At 34.6% G+C, this 21033-nt stretch overlaps 1 protein-coding gene across 3 annotated transcripts in view; it reads right to left on the reverse strand.

The window, feature by feature from the left end:
* The window catches only part of LOC126745903 (protein unc-80 homolog), a 97943-nt gene that overhangs the window by 12641 nt on the left and 64269 nt on the right, over nucleotides 1–21033 (reverse strand). For all 3 annotated transcript variants that reach the window (XM_050453965.1, XM_050453956.1, XM_050453948.1), the window contains exons 36-46: nucleotides 16110–16270; nucleotides 15597–15611; nucleotides 8972–9172; nucleotides 8791–8911; nucleotides 8445–8648; nucleotides 8277–8393; nucleotides 8087–8218; nucleotides 7909–8029; nucleotides 5826–6041; nucleotides 5599–5768; nucleotides 5381–5537 (exon numbers count right to left, since the gene is read on the reverse strand). In XM_050453965.1, coding sequence (XP_050309922.1) covers nucleotides 5381–5537; nucleotides 5599–5768; nucleotides 5826–6041; nucleotides 7909–8029; nucleotides 8087–8218; nucleotides 8277–8393; nucleotides 8445–8648; nucleotides 8791–8911; nucleotides 8972–9172; nucleotides 15597–15611; nucleotides 16110–16270 — 1615 coding nt within the window. The remainder of the gene's footprint in view (nucleotides 1–5380; nucleotides 5538–5598; nucleotides 5769–5825; nucleotides 6042–7908; nucleotides 8030–8086; nucleotides 8219–8276; nucleotides 8394–8444; nucleotides 8649–8790; nucleotides 8912–8971; nucleotides 9173–15596; nucleotides 15612–16109; nucleotides 16271–21033) is intronic.

The following is a 21033-nucleotide window of genomic DNA, read 5'->3' on the forward strand; positions in this document are numbered from 1 at the left end:
AATAAATAAACTGGGTTACATAATCATAATAATAATAATATTAATAGCAAAATATGAGAAAAAAGTTTCTATAACAGTTGGATCAAAAAATTAATAGTTTCTAAAATACAAGGTATCAAAAATAAATAAATACATTTTTTCAGTGGCATTTTTGTACCTCTTCGTATACTGGTTAAGCATACGACACATAAAGATTCTTAAACGCCTGGACTAAGCCCCTCGGATAAAAAGAAATAGATTATTAATAATGACCACTATACAGGCTGATTGTAAAATATGGGTCCAACCTTTCGGATCACATTCCTCATTGAAACATAATTAAAAAAAAATTATAGAGGGTGGTGTATCGAAAAGTACCGCAAAAAAACAGTTACCAATACCCCCAGAAGTTAAATGTAGGAGCTGATATTTTTGGAAATTCCATTGTGCAACTATTTAAATGACAGATTTCCAGGACGCTGGATAGGACGAAGAGGCACAATTGAGTGGCCACCTCGGTCACCCGACTTAACTCCTTTAGATTTCTTCTTGTAGGGACACATGAAATCCGTAGCTTACAAAACTCCACCTGTTACATTAAAAGAGTTGCGAAGAAGAATTATTAACGTGTTTCGCATTAAATCGCTTTTTGCATTTTTCGTCACACATTATTGTTTAACATTCAAGGGCCCATATTATATACCATATACATAAACGAGTAACTCGATTTTTAGAAACTAAGCAGCGTTATATAGGGAATGACAAGGTCCTTTTAAAGAGGTATGACTTGACCCCTCGTTCCATTTGGAAAAATTAAGGGATGTTACCCCCGCTTAGAGGGTTGAGTTTTTTTAAACGGTTTTTATGTCAAAAGTTATCCCTCTGACAAACATACTTGCCGTATTTTTGGATTTTGACGAAACGTTTTTTCCCCACCCTGTAATGCCTTGCGGTACGTTTTCGATGGGCCACCCTATATAAACGTGGGTCAAAAAATGCATAGTTTCCGAGATAGGGTGTCAAACTTAAAAAAACAACCGTTTTTTCCTAATTATCTTAAACTTTTTTCTTATTTTGTGTTATTTTTAGTATAATAGCCTAATTTAATTATAGCAGTGGCGTCTCAGGAGACAAATGATACATTGGTCAAATATACAAGAAATGAAAATTCCGTAACGCCTGGACTATGCGGCTAAGATCAAACAAATAGAATAACGTTAACGGAAATTATATAGGGTGGTCAAAAAATACCAAAAATATATGGTGATTATATATTGTCACGGGACGCTGGTACACTGGCGGAATAAGAGTGATAGGCTTAGGAGAATTCCTATGGAGAAACGATATATGCTATACATACATACTTAAATGATACAATGAAATATTACTGAATGACTCATACGTAGTACCAAAAATGTTGTAAAGCAAAAGACCATCAGCCTCAAATGACAGGTTTTTAAGAACCTACATTACACAGATTCAAGTCTAGTAACATGAAAAAAAATGTAAGGTAAAGTCAAATTCATTATCTTATGATGAATCCAAGAGATCTTAAGACAGATGCCACCACTTCCTCAATGTGCTCATTAAAAGACAACCTTTTCTTAATTATGACTCACCGACACGCACTCAGGGAGAGGCACTTTATCCAATGTGTTATCAAGCGAAGCTCATGTTTTAATAGGGATATACTAATATTTTTACACTTCTGTGGTGTTTGAGGTAACTTATGCCAATCAAAAACAGCATTAAGGTTATCCTGGAAGAGCAGGCAGTCTCTCTGAATGCTTAAAGCACGAAAGATCTTCATGTAATTCATAAACAAACTTCACCGTGACTATATTATTAATCAAAATAGGGAATAGAAAGGGTGCAAGATCACTAGCCTGAGGAGCACCAGTGGAAGCAATGTACATTTCGGATCTAAGACCCTTTTACTCGACAAATTGGCTTCTTTTTACTAGGTAGTTGGACCAAATTATGGTGAAATCCCAAATTGCGTAAATTATGAGGAAGAATGGTGTTGTCCATTTGATCAAACGCTTTGACGAAATCTGTTAAATAACATCTAATATGTTTTTTGCAGTTAATGGCAATATAGCAAGAACGAAGGAACGATATTAAATCGCCATTGGTTGACCAAGAGTGGAGAAAAACTATACTGATTTTGGGATAGTCTTTATAGGATCTGAAAAAAACACTGTCAAATATACAGGGAGGCCCATCGAAAACAGTCCAGCAAGGTTTGAAGCCTTTTCTGAAAAAAAAATAAAAAATGCTCAGACCCGTTGATTTTTGATTTTGGGGGGACAATTTTTTTAATACTTTGAACCCCTTGGCGAAAGTTGCAACCACCCTCAAATTCCTAAATAGGAGTGGGTGTCAAGTGATAGCTTATGTTAAAGGTCTTTTTATTCTAGTTACAACTGCCAAGTTTGAAATTGCTAACTTGAGTTTTCGCAGTATGATAGATTGTTAAAGATTTTAAAACAATATCATTGTTTAATACTTTTAGCGCTAGTTTTTAGAGGTTCTTGATTTCCAAACAAAAACGCTCGCACCCGTCGATTTTTAATTTTAGAAAAACGATTTTTTATTTAAGTTTTTAACACCACAACTTCAACCTCTTAGCGGGGGCGACATTGACTCTTAGTTTTTAATTGGGAAGGGGTGTGTTGTGATACATCTTTGGAAAGGGTGTCCAATTTTACTGGATATTTTAGGTGTGTGAGTAAATTTTTTTTTTAAACTATCAAAAATCAGTCAACAATACGACTTTATCTTCAGTAAACAAGTTGATGTGAATTAGTTATTTCTGTGCTTTCCTTTCGATTCGATAAAAATGGTTTATTCTATTGCGAAGAGAGTGAAAATTATTGAATTATACTTTATAAACAATCAATGTGCAAGACTAACGGTAACTTTGTTTAATGAAAGACATGCAGATAAACACGTACATCATAGTACATCCTAGAGTTAGTGGCAAAATTTCCTAACCTTACTGAACTGTTTTCCATGGGCCAACCTGTATACAGATCTTAAGGCTGGACAACTAAACAATGATTAAAAATATTGGCACCTCTTGGTACATTGGTAGAGTATCCAACAAACAAATATTCTTGAAGGCCCGGACTATGCTGCTCAGAACAAATAAAATAAATTATCTCTAACCGCAACTATACAGGTTGGAGGCAAAGTGCATGTTTAAAATTCAGGCAAAAAAATAAATAGTTTTTAACAGACAGGATGTTAAACTTTTTTTTTTCAATTATCTTGAGCACCCTGTAGCCTGTAACCTCTTGATTTTTTTTTTGGTATTTCTATTGACGAAACATAATGAAATTACTCCTGTGGCGTTTCGGGGAACAACTTAAGGATGCACAAAATCACAAACTCCTCTTGATATTTAAATACAGCATCTGAAAACATACAGTGCATCCCAAAAGTTATGTCTAAATTAATTTAAAATTCAGGGGTGTGTTCGAAAAAAAAAAACGCTCGGGCCCGTCGATTTTTATTTCAAATTGCGCATTTTTGTACGTGAAGTTTGGATATACAGGGTTGCTCAAAAATAAATTACGACCATCAACTTCATTTTTTCAAATAAAAGCAACTTTTTTTTATTTTATCTTTAAATTTCGCGTGGAATTCTACGTATGTTTCATGCATCATGTCCTATATCTAAAGTCAACAGTTATCGAGCAAAAGACGATTCATGGAACAAATAAAAAAGAACAAAAATTAAGTTAAATGTGCAACATAGTTGCCATTCACGGCTTGACAATATCCAAGGCATATGGCAGTATGTGCAACGAGACTATCCAAGTCTCGTTGCACATTTTCAATCATTTCCAGAGTTATGGCGCGCACTTCTCTGCGAATTCCCTCTTTCAAGTCGTCTAAATTATTTGGTCTATTAACAAAAACCTTCGACTTGAGGTATCCCCACAAAAAAAAATCCATTGGTGTTAGGTCAGGCGACCTAGCAGGCCATTCGATGGGTCCTCTCCTTCCTATCCACCGATTGGGAAAGGTTTTATCCAAAAATGTACGCACAGTGCGGAGGAGCGCCATCTTGCTGGAAAATTAGTTCTTCGTCAGGATAGTCTGGGTCCAATGGATTTGGAAATAAAGCTAGTAATGCTGGAACTATATCAAATTGGTGAAAATCGAGATACACTTGTCCCGTTAAAGTCTGTTTAAAGAAAAAGGGACCTCTTACTCTTCCGCGCACTATTCCACACCACACATTTAGTTTTTGAGGGTACTGGATGTTTACCTCCATCATCCAATGCGGATTTTCTATTGCCCAATATCGACAATTTTGTCTGTTCACATTTAAACCATTACCATTTTAAGTAGATATTTTAATCCAAGTTACCATTCAAACAGAACGTGGCTTCATCGGAAAAAATAATATTCGTTACGATTATTTAGATTGCACATGTTTTGTAAGCGTTCACAAAACTCATTTCGCCTATCGAAAACGTCATCAAATAACTTTTGCACAGGAATAACTTTGTAGGGGTGATATTTGTGCTTTTTAACTATTCGGTGAACTATAGATTTTGCCATGTGTAAATTTGCCCCAATCTGCGACACAGGAGTGCAAAGATTTTCTTCCAAAGAAAGCAAAACGTCAAGTTGTTCATTTTCATCTCGAGCAGGACGACCAGATTTCGGCAGATCTCTAACATGACCGAATACTCTAAATTTAGCCTCTATTCTACTCATCACCATTTAACATATCGGAGGACGATCAGGATGGATTTCATTGAATAATTGAGCAGCTTCTCTTTGAGTACGTGTTCTATCACCAAACCCAACCATGCACAGAATTTCTATTTTTTCTCGCTCCGTTAACTTTACCATTGTGAAAACCGCAACTTTGCTCGTACACTTCACACTTGACAATATCTGTTTGGCGTACAACTGTCATACAGTTTTAATGAAAATACACGGTCACCAGCCAACAATAAAAAAACACGAAGGAATGGAATTTTGCTCTGTATAAAAATTCTCAGAGATAAAGGTGACTCGTAAGGTGAACTTCAAGAATAATGTTTGGTCGTCTTTTTTTCGATAACTGTTGACTTTAGGTATAGGACATGATGCATGAAACATTTCCACGCGAAATTCAAAAATGAAATAAAAAAAGGTGCTTTCATTTGAAAAAATGAAGTTGATGGTCGTAATTTATTTTTGAGCAACCCTGTATATACAAACTTCACGTACAAAAATGCGCAACTTGAAATAAAAATCAATGGGTCCGAGCGTTTTTTTTTTCGAACACACCCCTGAATTTTAAATGAATTTAGACATAACTTTTGGGATGCACTGTATAATTAAAAAAGACCCTTTCAGATATCTATGTAATATGTGGGATAAAATTTCCTCTTACATTCCGATAGTTCTTCCTTGAGCTGCTTCATCTGATTGGCCAGATCCATCAAGATGGCTCCCTTGCTCTTCGGCAAGGGGAGTCCGATACTGCGGATCTTATCGCTGATTTTCTTATGCATTGTGCGTTCGAAGTCGGAAATCGGAGGTTGAGCCAACTGAAAAACGCGAATTTATTAGAGAAAAACGTGTCGTATCTCACACCAAATAAAGTCTTACCTTTAAAAAGATGAACGGTTGCATCAAAATATACAGAGGAGTCCGATGTGTTACGACAAAATCCAAAAAATCCCATAAATAAGTGGCGGCCTCGTTTCTCTTGCCTAACTCCCTCATCGTCCTTCCGATTTTCATCCAGTCATTTATCAGATATTCCTCAAAGCAGATGGCTACCAAAAAAAAAAAAACGTTTTCATCACCACAGGTAAAATTTTTCGTGGACTCACCGATCATTTTTAAAGCCAAAAAAGACACTTGATACAAAGACGTATTAATTTTTGATAAAGTTTTTGTGTCTCTGGTTCCTGTGAAGGTAAGGCTGCCGGTCCTGGCCTCCCCGGTTGCTTTGGGGTTGATTCCTCCCTGTGAGGAGGGAGGACTCATCGCGTGCAGCACCAGAGTTATCGCGAAACTCACGTCGGATTGTTTGATTTTCGGTATGTCTGAAAGATGCGCGCCTTATAGGAACTTATATTATATCCAAGGCACTTATGACACTTAAAAATATATTTTTATCAATTTATTAATTCCAAGACCTCGGTGACTATTAAAAATCAAATATTGGTTCCAAAATATTCCAATTCCAATTTAAGAAAAGAAAGAATAAAACTTCCTTATACCCCAATATCCTTAGAACTTTCTACACCATATTCATTATTTTATTGATTCCTGGGGGATGATTCTATATTTGTAATGATTATTTAATCATTTACAGAGTTCTAAGGGCCTATAGAAAATAGTGGTGACATTTTACGATTACTTTGCTTACTAGTAAATAAATTCTAGAGCCATTACTCTTCAGCTCTTATTTTACTTCTAATAATTTCATTAATATCGATCCTTGTCTAGAAACACTTTCATCATTATTTAATCAATCAATTATCTACATTATACCTATTATTTGATTGATTCCTGCTTGATGACTGTCTGGAATAACTTTAATGATTATTTAATTAATTTCATAGTTTTAAAGACGTATCTACCATATAACTATTATTTTATCGATTCTAAATTGATTAACCTTCTTAATAACTTTGCTGACTAATGAACCAATCTACTTATCAACAATTATTTTTATTAATTCTTCGTTAATGGCTATCTGAAATCTCATTAATGATGATTTAATCAATTCTAAGGCACTGCCTGAATCAAAATCATGATTTTTTAATTTCTTGGTTGATGATCCTAGTCTAGAGACCTATCTACCACATAACTATTATTTCGTGATTCCTAATTGATTACAATCACTTTGCTACTAATTAAATTGATTATAGGTTCATGAGCACGAATCCCACTCAATATTTTATTGATTCTGAATTGATAACTATCTTAAATCTAAGGGCCTATGCGATACAGAAACATAGTTTCATTGATTTATTGGTTTCAAGTTTCAACATTTGTTTCAAAGATCCTATTTGGCTTAGAACCATAATTTAATTGATTCGAAATCAAGAGTTCTTCCAAATTACTTCAAAGATTATTTAATTCATTTTAAGGGACTTAAAGATTATTGTAATCCAATTCATTATTTTATTGATAAATAAAATAATGTTGTTGGAGTTGATTTTGTTGGATTTAATCACTCTTATTAATATTTAATCCATTCCAGAAGCTAAAATTTTGATTTAACTCGTAATCTATAATTCCTATTCCTGGTTAAGGCATCTATAAATTACTTGAATGATTATTTAGTGTATTTCGGAGCACTAAGAGGCAAACTGACTTATAATCATCTTTTAATTTTTTTTCGAATCAATAATCCTTTTTTTTTTATTTTTAATAAATCCGAGGGTACTAAAGGCTTTTCTACCTCATAGCCAATTGAAAATCCTTTAAAATCATCTCAACGATCATTTAATCAATCCTGGATCACTAGGGATTAATCGCATTCATATACTCATCATTGAAGTGATTCCTGGTCGAAGATCTTTAAAATCTTTTTTTTGATTATTGGGGCAATTCTAGGACATTAAAGGCTTATCTTAGCTAGACTCATAAACTTTATATTACATTAGTAATTTTTTATTAATTTACCGATGCAAAGAAGTGGATTTTTCACTCAATTCCAAATTAGAAAACTCTGTTAGTGAGACATTTTTTGAAAATATTCTTAAAGGTATGAATTTATTTAAAAAAATCCTATCTTACGCCTAAAAGCCTACTCGAAAGACCAACGAGGCAAACATATTGATTTTACTGATTTCACATCGATGACATTATAAAATCCCTTTTGATGATTATCCAATCAATTTTATATGCCTAAACGCCCTTCACAAATCATTAATTAAAAAAAATATATTTGCCGTTCACCTTTTCGTCCACTCCCAACCCGTAAACACAGCGGCATCACCAGATTAATAATCATACTTTCGGTACGTTCTTGCGTGGAAAACGTCGATCCGCCGCATACTTGTTCCAGCGAACAAAAATCCTGGAAAGATCCCCCCATGTTACCAACTTATCCAGACAGGATATGTCAAAATCTTACGTGTCCTTCTTGTATTTGTAAGGCAATCAATCTGACCACCATTGAACAGAAATTGGCCGGGGGTGCTTGGCTAAGAATGGCCGCCGTTGCTCCAGAAACTCCTTCTCCACAACATTCCGTCACTATCAGGCTCTAAAACAATCAATTCTTCATAAAAATCATTTGTCCATTGAAAATTAATGAATTTTACCTGGCAAACGCTTATTAGCTGCTTGATTTGATGCCAATTGATGATGTATGGATATTTCACCATGGTGTTGTAGATTCCTTTTAGTAGACCAGCTGCGGCATCCCAATCGGTATTTCTCTAGAAAATTAAGTTAAAATAAGCCACCACATTTATGAAGAGTTCTCTTACTCTTATGGAGGCTTTTTTTTGGATTTTCCCAAAAACTTTCTCCATACGTTTTACGAGGTTGATGAAGGCGGGTCTCATGGCGTCATCACCCCAATCGGTGTCCGGCAGCACGTGGTTCATGTAGAACTGTAGACCCCTGCATGCCATGGATTCTGGATCGTATGGGGATACTTTTAGGAGAGCATGAGCGATATCTGCCAGCCTCTGAAACAAAAAAGTCGTGGAGATAAATGGTTTTTTGATTTGGATGGTGCTCGTTACATAGGGTACCAACTCAATAACATTTTCCTCGAACATTCAATAAGGGAATTAACGATTTATTAAAGGTTTACCAACTTCAACTTACCACATGTGACCTCGTATCCAAAATTTCAATCATTTTGCCGTCTCCCTCCTTTTTCGCAAGCTCAATCACTCTCGCTCCCGCCTTTTGCACGAATTCGCCCACAAGAGAAAGTAAAACATCCCTAAAAAGAAATTCAGCGAGAATTTTATAGAAATCATTTTTTTTAACTAAAATTGTTTACCTGGGTCGTCTGTATTCAGCCCTTAACATCTCGCTGTCTTCAGTATCATGTTCGTAAATGTTTTTGGTGCGATTGTGATCGCTCATGTACTTCGCATGCGAATCGTCTTCAAAATCGAAACCGGGCGAGTACGGCCCTTTATAATTTCTTTGGCTGGAGCCCTTGTGTTCAGGGCTGGACCGGTATGGTCCATTATAAACCCTAATAAGAAAAGATGTTCAGGATTTTGGAGAGTTACCGTACAGGGAACAGTATCTACTGGATTTTTGTAATTGATTTTTTTCACTACTGAATAGTGGCGGCTCCAACTTTAGGGATCATTGGGTCAGAAAATAATTGATTTCTTTAAAATTGGATCTACTACTATAGAACTAGAAGCTGCCGAAAGAAACTTTAATAAGCATTAAAAAAATTACGCATGCATGGAGTAACATGAAAAGTTATATGAAATACCTGGAAAATATGAAAAATTATTTCGATTCCCTGGAGAACTCGAAGCAATTTTCCAAATTATTGAAAAGAATAAAAATGCTGTAAAATGAGAAAGATAGACACATTATTTCAGAGGATTGGAATAAAGTATAGGAAGTCTCTAAAGGTCAAAAGATTACTGGAAAACATAAAAAAGTCAAATATTTGATAGAAAAATAGCTACAAAACTTGGATTAAATTAAGCAAATATTCCCAATTGGAAGACATTAAAATTGACAATAAATTGCCTAGCAGATATTAAGTACTCTAAAACCTGGTATAAATTGAAAAAAAAACATTTTAAATTTTTAGACATCTGACGACGTTAGAAATATTTTTTTCAAAACCCTAGACAAAAATGTATGTCTGGAAGACAATAAACATAAGAGAAATTTTAAATTACGTTTAAATAATATTTCAAATTGGCACAAACTGCCTGGAAAACATCAACATTCATATAAAGGCCTGGAAGACGTTCAGAAATCTGGAATAATTTAAAGAAAATGGCAAATGTTTGAGACATTTAAATTGGAATAAAATGCTTAGGACAATTTTTTTTTCATAAAATGTGAAAATATTCCGAATTTTTGGAAGACATGAGAAGTTTTCATGATAGGCCATTGAAATTGACACATTGCCTTGAAAATATCGAAATTTATGTAAAATATCTGGAAGATATTAAATAGATATTAAATGATAATTAGTCCAAAAACCCGGAATAAATTTTAAAAAATATATTTCAAATATCTGGAAGGCAACAAAATTAACATAAAATGCCTGGACGGCGTTAAAAATGACCGGAAATCTGAAATATATATATTTTTAATATTTGGGAAACATATTAAAACCAAAATACAGACATGATTCCATAAATATAAATGTTTACATTTCATACAAATTTTATCATTTCTAAGTATTATCAACTATAACATGAAAACTTCGTAGGCCATTGAAATTGACACATTGCCTTGAAAATATCGAAATTTATGTAAAATATCTGGCAGATATTAAATAGATATTAAATGATAATTAGTCCAAAAACCTGAAATAAATTTAAAAAAATATATTTCAAATATCTGGAAGGCAACAAAATTAACATAAAATGCCTGGACGGCGTTAAATATGACCAGAAATCCGAAATATATATATTTTTAATATCTGGGAGACATATTAAAACCAAAAGGCAGACATGATTCCATAAAGTTGATACTACTTAGAAATGATAAAAACTGTATAAAATGTAAACATTTTTATTAATGTTCACATTTCATACATGCAGAAACCATTTTGAAAAAATCAAGGAACTTTAAATCAATTAAAAAAAAAAAAAGACTCGAAAAATTATTTGAAATATTTGACACAAGCAAAAAAAAATTGGATATAAGATAATAACAAAAATTAATTCAGTTGCTTATGAATAATTATTTCAAGTCCCTGTAAAGCATACGAAAACTGATTCCAAAAACCTGGAAAACAAAAAATATTTTAAAATTATTGGAAGACGTTAAAATGGACGCCAAAGGCCTGGAAAATCTAAAAAAATCATCCCAAAAGAGAAGCTAGAAGCCTGGGGTAAAATAAAAAATCGATTTCGTACAAACAATTATTTCCAATGCATACGAAAATACAATACATAAAAAATTACGTTAAAATCGTAAAATAAAGTTGAAATTATTTTAGATAAAATTAAAAAGACTGACTGCAAAAACCCGAAGAACAAAAAATATTTAAAAATTGCTGATTTAAAAAATTACCTCGAAAGCTTACCAACGGATGAAAAATATGAAAAGTCATTTAAAATTTTTGGAAAAACATATAGAATGACTCTAAACATTTGAAAAAATTATTTATTATTGGCACAATTAAAAAAAATAGTTCCAAAAGCTCGAAAGAAATACAAAAATTAACTGAAGATTTATTTCCAATGCCTGAAAAATATAAAACATTACTTTAAATGCCTGGATTAAAATTAAAAATTATTTCAAATCACTGTAAAACATACGAAAACTGACTTCAAAAACACAGAAAACATTTTTTTTTAAATCGTTAGTAAACGTAAAAATGGACGTCAAATGCCGGTAAGATTAAAAAAAAAATTATAATCCTATCAATCGATAAGAAATACGACAAATTATTTAAAATCTTTGAAAAAATATCATATTATAGAATGACTGGAAATATACAACAATATTTGGAAAAATTATTTGAAATACCTGGCACAAATTTAAAAAATGGTTTCACAAGCCTGGAGTAAAATTAAAACTTATTTTAAATCCCTGTAAAATATTCGAAGACTTATTCAAACTATAAATATAAAAAATACGTAAAATTCCTTATGAAGACGTTGTATTTTCTCAAATCATTGAGGAACAAAAACAGCATAAACTTGGATTAAAATGATTGTGGGTCTAAGGTACTTGCGGGGAATAAGGCCTAGCTAAGAAAAAAATTGAATAAAGTGAAAGACTGTAATGTTAATATTTAATTTAATACACCAAAGTGCTTATAAGGTTATATTAATTTTAACAAACTTAAAAAAATAATCTCTAAACAAACTAGAAAACAAAAAATAAATATTAAGAAAAATAACGCAAATCGGCCTGCGTGGAGGTTAAAATAAAGCCTATACATAAAAATGGCACAACTCGTTAATTGGGCGAAGTTTAGCAGCCATCGGGACACTCAAAATCATACATGTCAATGACTGTTAAGTCAACACATTCCTCATGGTACCATTTAAGACATTTGCTGCACTGCCTCATATCAGCCTGCCTGTCTTCCTCACATCCATGGCAATACCATTTTCCCTGGAGCTTTCAATATCTTATTCAATTTGGCACGACTTTTGTTCTCCTCGGTAAAAAGATCTCCAGTGACTGGAGTTCCTTTGTAGTTTAGAGCTTTTTTTCGATTTTTTTTAGGTTTTTCATTAGTTTTTACTGGTGTGGGCAAAAGCTCATTAAAAGAAGTGACTTTTGTTGTTCGTCTCTTTAATTCAGCAAGAGGGATTTGGTCATCAGTCGAATCCGAGTCAGAAGAGTAAACATTGGAATAGGAAAATTTGCCAGACTTGTTGATTGCCATTCCAGACGGACCAGGTTGAGGAGATTCAGGTGGACGCCTATTTTCTTTGTTGGGATCATCCGGTGCCGGTACGTCTGAGAGAATTAAAGGAGCAAATGCTGTTTCTGGAATTGACTCGGGATTTAATGGAAACAGACCAGTAGCCTTAAAACCGTTTATAATGTTACTATGTGTCATGCATTTAGACCAAACATTTGAAGTATGATGTTAAAACGTGATTTGGTCAGCTTTTTGTTAGGATACTGATCCAAGAATAATAATACCTCATTATCCCAATGATGCTCAAATGAACGATATACAGATTTGTCGAGGGGTTGAAGCGCATGTGTTGTATTCGATGGCAAACAGTAGAGATCTATATCAAGTGAGTCTCCAACATCAACAATTGACAAATCAAGATGACAAGCTGCACCATCAAAAACTAAGAGGCACCTTCCTGGACTTTTGTATCGGGCTAAGTGCTTGAGGAATTCTTTAAAAAGTTCGTTAGTCATGTAGCCTTTACTTGAATTTTTCCACTAGAGTTCCTGGTGGCAAATTATCATGTAATTCTGGCTTCAGCCTCTTTCCTTTAAAAATAATCATAGAAGGTATTGGTATTCCAAGGGCAATGACACATCCTGCAATTGTCACACTCTCTGCATGTTCTGACGATTGAAAGTGAACACGTTTTACCCCTTTCTTAGCTAAAATGGTTGACTGGTGGTGAATAGTCAAGCGGCATCCTTTTTCATCCATATTATAAAGTCTTTTAGGGTGATTAATTAGATCAAGATCATCATACATTTTCCCTATTTTTGAAAAATGATCATCAACTATAAATTTATTAAGTTTTTGAGCCCTAGCTGGATTCATACACTGTGCTTTTCTTTTAGAAATTACAGGATTTCTCTTCATAAAAGCCTTTAGCCAGTCTTTACCAGCAAGTTTTGAAGTTGTATTAAATTAATAATAATAATAATAATAATAATAATAATAATAATAATAATAATAATAATAATAATAATAATAATAATAAATCGTGTTTTATTAGATACCACAAAATACATAAGTAAGTAGTATAAAACATTAATTTAATATTTTAATGGTATAGGTGCAAGCAGTGGCGAAGTCTAGCTGCAGTAGCTATTCATACTTATATAATTGATGAGCAAATTTTATTATCTTCGCAGACTCTGAATACCAATCGACGAAGGATCTGTGGAGTCACAGGTAGACACCCTATTTCACTAAATCTTATTATTCTTTTAACGAGATCAGCTTCTTGTTCTTCTTTTAAAATAGATTTACGACCTAGTCTTTTTATTAGGATTCCATTCTGAACATGATTTCTAATGGTTCTTCTGATGGGAATATTAAACCTTGCCGCAGCCCCATATGTACTCAGAGTACCGCGTTGAACAGATCGAATTGCTGATATTACATCCTCCTCGCACCAAGGTGCCCTTTTAGGAGGCATGATGTTAAAAATTACTGAAAATAAAACGAGAATAGTTTAGAAGTTTAATAATATGTTAATAAAAACATTAATTTGTCATGAGGATAATAAGGCCTACATGGAGGGTAATAAGGCCTATAGCTTATTTTAATAGGCCTTATTACCCATCCATGACGAAATATTATGTAAATTTATTTAAATTATGTCGGCTAACCAAAATATCTGCAGTTATAAATTAAAAATACAATTATAAATACCTACTAAAAATACTTACCTTTTTGTTCGTTGTATCCTTATAATATCACACGCGGCGACCCCTCGACACAAGTTGTTGGAACTTACTGACGCCCGAAAGCGAGGAACGCGGGTAGTCCGTTCGAATGTCGTTTGTAAATGGACCAATAGGAGACGCGGACCCATAACGCAATCGATTTGCGATTAATTTAAAGCGTTTTTTTTTGAATATAAGCCTTATTACCTGCAGGTATGTACCTTAATATGAATATATCGAAATGTATAAAATTTTTAAAAGATATAAATAGTTGTGTTCAGGCGTTTAAATAAAATAAAATATTACTCCAAATGACTAAAAGGCATGAAAGATTTTTTTGAACTGCCTATAAGATATAAAAAGTGGTTCCAGCCAAGTTTGAGCAAAAATCGACAAAATTAAAATCTTTAGAAGAAAGCGCTTGGACAATATTAAAAAATATACCTCTAGAACCTTCAAATACTTATTTGAAATGCCTAAAAAATACAACAAATTAATTAAAATCTTTGGAAGAGACTGTTAAATAATTCTTTCCAATGGCCGGAAAATGTACAAAATGACTCCAAAAGTGTGAAATAAAATTAAAAAGTTGTTGTCAAAATACCTGCAATCGAATGTCTGGAATATGTAAAGAAATATTGTAAGTTCCTAAACGATATAAAAAATAACCTAAAATGCCTGAAATGAAATTAAAAAAATTAAATGAAAAAAGTGGAAAAGAAGACAGAATATACCTGAAAGAAAAAAAAATGAAAATAAATTTGTCCAGTATACTGGAACATATAAAAAATAATTTTAAAGCCTCACAGATTAAAAATTAAATTATGACTGTAAAAACAATATTTAAAAAAAATACACCTATATAAAACTATGAAAATACGATAAGCTTAATGAAAAATTAAATCAAAACATTAGAGTATCATCATTAGAGGTTAAAGACCAAAGCGTTAAAAAATAAACGCACAACCTTTTGATCAATAATTATTGTATTTACTACTACGTATTTACATATGTAATGGTTAAATCTAGAGCCGCCACCATACTTTAAGATAAATGTACAAAAAACGCCACTAACAAAGTGTATTAGTGGTAGAGTCCAAAAAGAGAATATGCCGGTGACGTAAAATGCGCACAAACTTAAATTTAAACCAAAAAATCAATAAAGGGGAGGCCCCATATTTCCCTGATTAGGTTTACTTGACCGTGAATACATGCATCTCTCTCTTTCACATCTGCTAGAATTCTACGCTTCTACGCTTAACGATAGCCAGCTTAGATGCGCGAAGTCTGACCTCACCGGCATATTCTCTCATTTTATGGACTCTATATAAAGAAAATTGGCTAAAATGCACACCACCTACCTTTTCGAACTGAATCTGCAAAATAAAAAAATAGAAAACGTTAAAAGTATAAGCGTGATGCGGATGGGTCAGTCGCACTGTCATATGAGATGGCGCCCTTTTGCGGTATAAACAAGCAACTAAGAACCATTTCTAGAACATTGAAACTATTTATACCTAAAAATACTATAAAAATAAATTAATTTTTGAGTAAGTTTTCCAAAAAAAAAATTGCAAAAAATATATTCAAGTCATTATTCACAAGCGTGAACCATATTATGCTTTAGTCAACATTTTCTTACTACCCTAATGTCTTGAAATTATTTTTTCCTTTTGCTCTACTATAAACATAAACTGATCTGAAAAAAAGGTATTTACAAAAGTTATTTGCTCGTTTGTTTTAAAATGAACAACGAAAGGCTGTACATAGTAAACTCTCCCTCACTTTTGCTCTCACTAATTAAACTGCACGGGCATTCAAAGTAAAAAAGGAACACAACAGAGCGCCAACCTGTAAAAAAGTGCCCAACTTACTTGGTTAATTCCGCGCAATTTTCCACCAAGCAACGGATCGCTATCGCTAGCTGATTGATGATGTCTTTCTCGTTTTTCTTGAAGCGTTTGATAGAGTTCGCTATATAAACCGGTTCCTGGATCTTGTCTACGTAGTAGGGCAGGATCGCCTCCAAAATTACCTAAAAATAAAGTTTATTAATAAAAATATTGGAACATCGACTCCTTCTTAAAAATTAATTAACACGTTCACTTCACTACCATATGTATCACCAGTGATACACGAGGTGGAGTCGCCTACATACATTGGTCACCGGTGTTTCACACGATACGAAGTTTTTTATGTTGGTTTTTTTATTGATTTGTTTATTTGTTTTTCCAGTTTTATCTTTAATATAAGTTCAAAGTGGTTGGGTATGGACCTAAAGGAAGAAGAAAAGCTGTTATAACGGTTCCATGAACTGGAATCAGAAGGTAAATTATGGTAATATTATTTATGCAAAAATGTTGGGCTAGAATTGTACTTTAAGCAAAAATTTTTGAAAATATACCAAATGATAATGAGTCTAATGTAGATATCACTGAGTATTTTGAGCTTAGAGAGGCTAGTGGACAAGATAGAGATATCAGTTACTAACTCAATTAGTGTTACCTAGTATTCGAATTTAATTTAATTTTAGTAATTGAAGTTCATATAGGATATCCCATTTAATTATTTTTTGATTTTGGACATAATAATAATTTAAATTTAATATTAAGAGCTTATGTAGGATAACCCAAATGATTCTTTTTGAATTTGAACATAACCAGTGTTAAGAAAATACATAAATAAATAGTAGAGTTCATTTGGAACGTGCCCACTAATTTTTTAAATCATTGGATGTAATCTGGTTTAAAAAAAATCGAGATCTAACCATATGACTATTACGTATTAATAAACTGTAATTTAAATTTAAAAGTAAGAGCTTATGCTCATATAATTTGAGTTCTAGAGTTTAAGAGTTTAGTAGGGGAGCTTAAACACAAAATTTATTTTCTAAGCGTATGTTTTATATTTTAGATGACAATCGAGAAAGCTCTCAATATGAGAATTTCATGAAGCAAAACCAAAACATATTATTAATAAGTGACGACAAAGCCCCTTTTTCGCCCTCTGGATCAAAGACGAACCTAGCTCTGAATCAGATACTCATTCTGAAGTTAACGAACGAGTTTTCCAAATACACGAAGGTGAAAATAATCCGACCATTGTATCCTGGAATGAGTCAATGGATCATCTTTAAAAAACTTTTTATTTATTGATTAGGAAGGAAAATTCATATACCATCTAACTAACGACCTGTTGATATGTTTAGACTTATTGTAGCTGTAGATGTTGTGGAATTGATATTATTGGAAACCAACAAAAATGCTAAAAGCTATAAAATGACGATATGAAAGAATGTTTCTTTCCGAGAAATCGAATTTTTTTGCTATTTTGCTATATTTTTTTTTCTTTTTTTATGGTAAACACAAGCACAAGAGGAAAGTCCTATGTCACTCTTGGAGTGGTGCTTGCGCGAAGATATTTGTGGGCATTTATCTTGAATCGCTGTAGGTTGTATGCGTCGGGAAATATGTGAGGTGGAAGCCCGTTCCACAAAGAAGATGTTCTCCAGATGAATGAGTCCCGATACAGCGACGTCCTTGGGGTAGGCAGGTGGACTCGATGTTGATGAGCCGCAACTGCTAGACGCGTCCTTCTTGTCGGAACAGCCCTGGGTGGAATCAGGCCTGCCAGCTCAGAAGAGCACTTACCGTGATAATAACGGTAGAATAAACAGAGATTGGCCACCTTTCTCCTGTGCTCCAGACTATCCAGACTCTTTGTCAGTTCTGGTTTGTCGATAAGACGAATAGCTCTCTTCTGTATAGAATCCAGCAGGTTTAAACTATGCTTGGGTGCAGAGCTCCAGACATGCGAGCAATACTCGAGGGAAGGGCGTATTTGAGCCTTATAAAGAGTCAGCAGCTGTTCTGCTGTATACAGTTTTTTCGTTTTGAAAAGCACTCCGAGTTTTTTGGAAGCCGCCCTGGCGACCTCGGCAACGTGGTCATGCCAGGACACACTGTTGGTGATCTCGACTCCTAGAAGATATAAAGATGATTTCATTGGCAATGTTTTCCCTGCCATAACCAGCTCCGGGCCACCAAGGTTAGTCTTTATCGTAAATACTGCAGCCTGCGTTTTTTTAGCGTTAAAATTGACCAAATTGTTATCGCCCCACTCCAAGATTGCTCTAATATCGTTGTTGGTTGAAGCTACTTGTTGCTGCCTAAGATTCTGAGAACTTGCGGCTGTCGTTGGTTTGGCGGACTTAAATGTGGAAATAAGTGTGCTATCGTCCGCAAAGCTGTAGATTGGATTGACAGTAGTTCCTAGCAAATCGTTGATATATACCAAGAAAAGGGTGGGGGATAGAATGCATCCTTGAGGGACTCCAGCGTTAATGTTAAATTTGTCGAAGAGGTATCCATCGACGGCTACTTGGATTGTTCGTTGTTCAAGAAAACTTTTGATTCAACCCAAATTCCAGTTTTGTATGCCGATTGAGGAGAGCTTGGTTGGTAGTCCCTCATGCCACACTCTGTCAAATGCCTTGGAAATGTCAAGAGCGACTGAGCGGGACTCGCCGTGCTTCTCCATGGCCTCCGTCCACAAGTGTGTGACGTAGGCCAGAAGATCGCCGGTGGATCTAAGCTTTCGGAAGCCGTATTGATGATCGCTGATTAGTCCAGATGATTCCAGATATCTTAACAGTTGTTGGTTGACTGCTTTCTCCATAATCTTCGATATTACTGGAACTAGTGCAATCGGGCGGTAATTGGAGGGCATCGTCTTCTTACCCTTTTTGGGTACAGCTTGCACTCGACTAGTTTTCCAGCTTGTTGGAAATTGGCCCTGCTTATACGATGCCGTGAACAGTCTACATAAGGGAGGAGTCAATTCGTCTGCACAACGTTTTAGTATTAGGGCTGGAATTCCATCGGGTCCAGAAGCTTTGTTGGTGTCTACGCTTTTAAGAATTTTATTTATAATTCGTTGGGGAAACGAAATTTCTTTCATCGATGAATTCACCCTTGGCAAATATGGCGGTGTTTTGCCTTGCGAGTGCAGAGTAGAATTGGACGCGAAGAGTTTACCCAGTAAGTTGGCTTTTTCCCTTGCTGTTACCGCGATAGAACCATCATCTGCTGTTAGGGGTGGTAAGGCCGACTTAGCAAATCCTTGACTAACGGCTTTCGATACCGACCAGAAAGATCTTGTTCGATTTGGGCAGTTTAGCAGTTTGTTTTTGATCCTGTTGTTGTGACTCTCTTTGCATTCATCAATAATTCGCTTGCAGCTATTTCTGGAGGCTAAAAAGTTCCTCCGATTTTCGATGGAAGGATGTTGACGCCATTTGCGATATGCTGCGTTTTTAGTGTTTACTGCCTTTTTGCAATTCAGGTTGAACCATTGCTTGTTGTTTGATCCGCATTTAGTAGAAAAAGGGATATAAGCTTCCATTCCTGTCAAGATCGTCTCTGTAATTTGGTTTGCACATTCTGAGATGTTATTGGTTCTAAAGCAGACTTCTTTCCAAGGGAATGAGCGATAAAATTCCCGAAGATGGTTCCACTCTACTGATTTATAGTGCCATACCTTCCGCGGCATCGGAGGATTCTGCGTTTTAACCTCCAACTGGCAAGAGACTTGTGTTATCAATTTGTGGTCCGATGTTCCTAGGGGGGCATGTACTGATACTGTGTACGAGTCAGGGTCTGAAGCCAAGACCAGATCTAGGAGACTCGCGAACTCGCCGTCTCGATCGGGGAATCTGGTAGGTTCCTCCACAAGCTGCGTAAGCCCGCATATGGTGGCAAATAGCTCAGCTTCTCGTCCTCCATCGTCGTTCTTGTTGCAGAAGCGCAGCCAGTTGATATTGTGAACGTTAAAATCACCCATGACGATGATTTCTGCGCTTGGGTAGTCAATTTGCAGATGGTTAATGCAATCAACCAGGTTCAAAAAGAGCCGTCTATATTGGGTGTCGCTTGGTGGTCTGTAGATACAGCAGATAAATTTCGTGGCACCACTGGCTATTATTTTGAACCACATGACGTCGAAGTCCGCAGGTTCAAGCGTTTCCTCCCGCTGGCAACTCAAATCGTTCTTGACAAATACTGCCAATCCAAAGTTTAGTCGAAATCGGGTGTGTAGATCGTATCCAGGATCAATGAGGTGAACATTTGTTGTTGAAGGTTTCACCTTTGTTTCTGCCAATGCCAGAATGTGAGGCTTATTTGATTGCAAACACCAATATTACTGCATTAATATTGGTGTTTAGGCCTCTGATGTTGCAGAAAGAAAAGCCTCCGCCCGGAGATCCGAATGGGAGGCGAGTTTACCTCCGGAAAGTTTTGGTTGTGAGGTTAGGTTTAGCCAAATTTCCAAAAATATTAGATTAGAAAATATTAGACTGGTGGCGTAAATTTAATTATAGACATTGTTTCGTTTATCATATTATGTCGAGAATAAGATTTCAGGACATATTAGGGCTTATCTATTTCTCGGATAATGAAAATGCAAATAAAGTCGCCTTTATAAAATAAAACATCTTATAGGTAAATTAACAAACAATTTTATGAAACTAAAATAAAATACGGCATCAGTATTTTTAAACTTTATGATGAGAGTAGGTATACTTACGATAGAGAAGTCTATAAAGGGAAAAACAAAAGTAGTAACTGCAGGACGGAGTATTAATACGGTTCTATTAAATTTATTGAAGGATTACCTTGATAGTGAGCGAACTGTAGTAGCAGATAATTATTTTAATAACCTAGATAACAACGTAGGAATGTTGTGAACATTTGTAAATCTTGGAAGAAAAAAATATAAAAAAGGAGATACGAAAGGTAA

This window comes from Anthonomus grandis, chromosome 1 (assembly GCF_022605725.1).
Source record: "Anthonomus grandis grandis chromosome 1, icAntGran1.3, whole genome shotgun sequence".
Taxonomy (NCBI): Eukaryota; Metazoa; Arthropoda; class Insecta; order Coleoptera; family Curculionidae; genus Anthonomus; species Anthonomus grandis.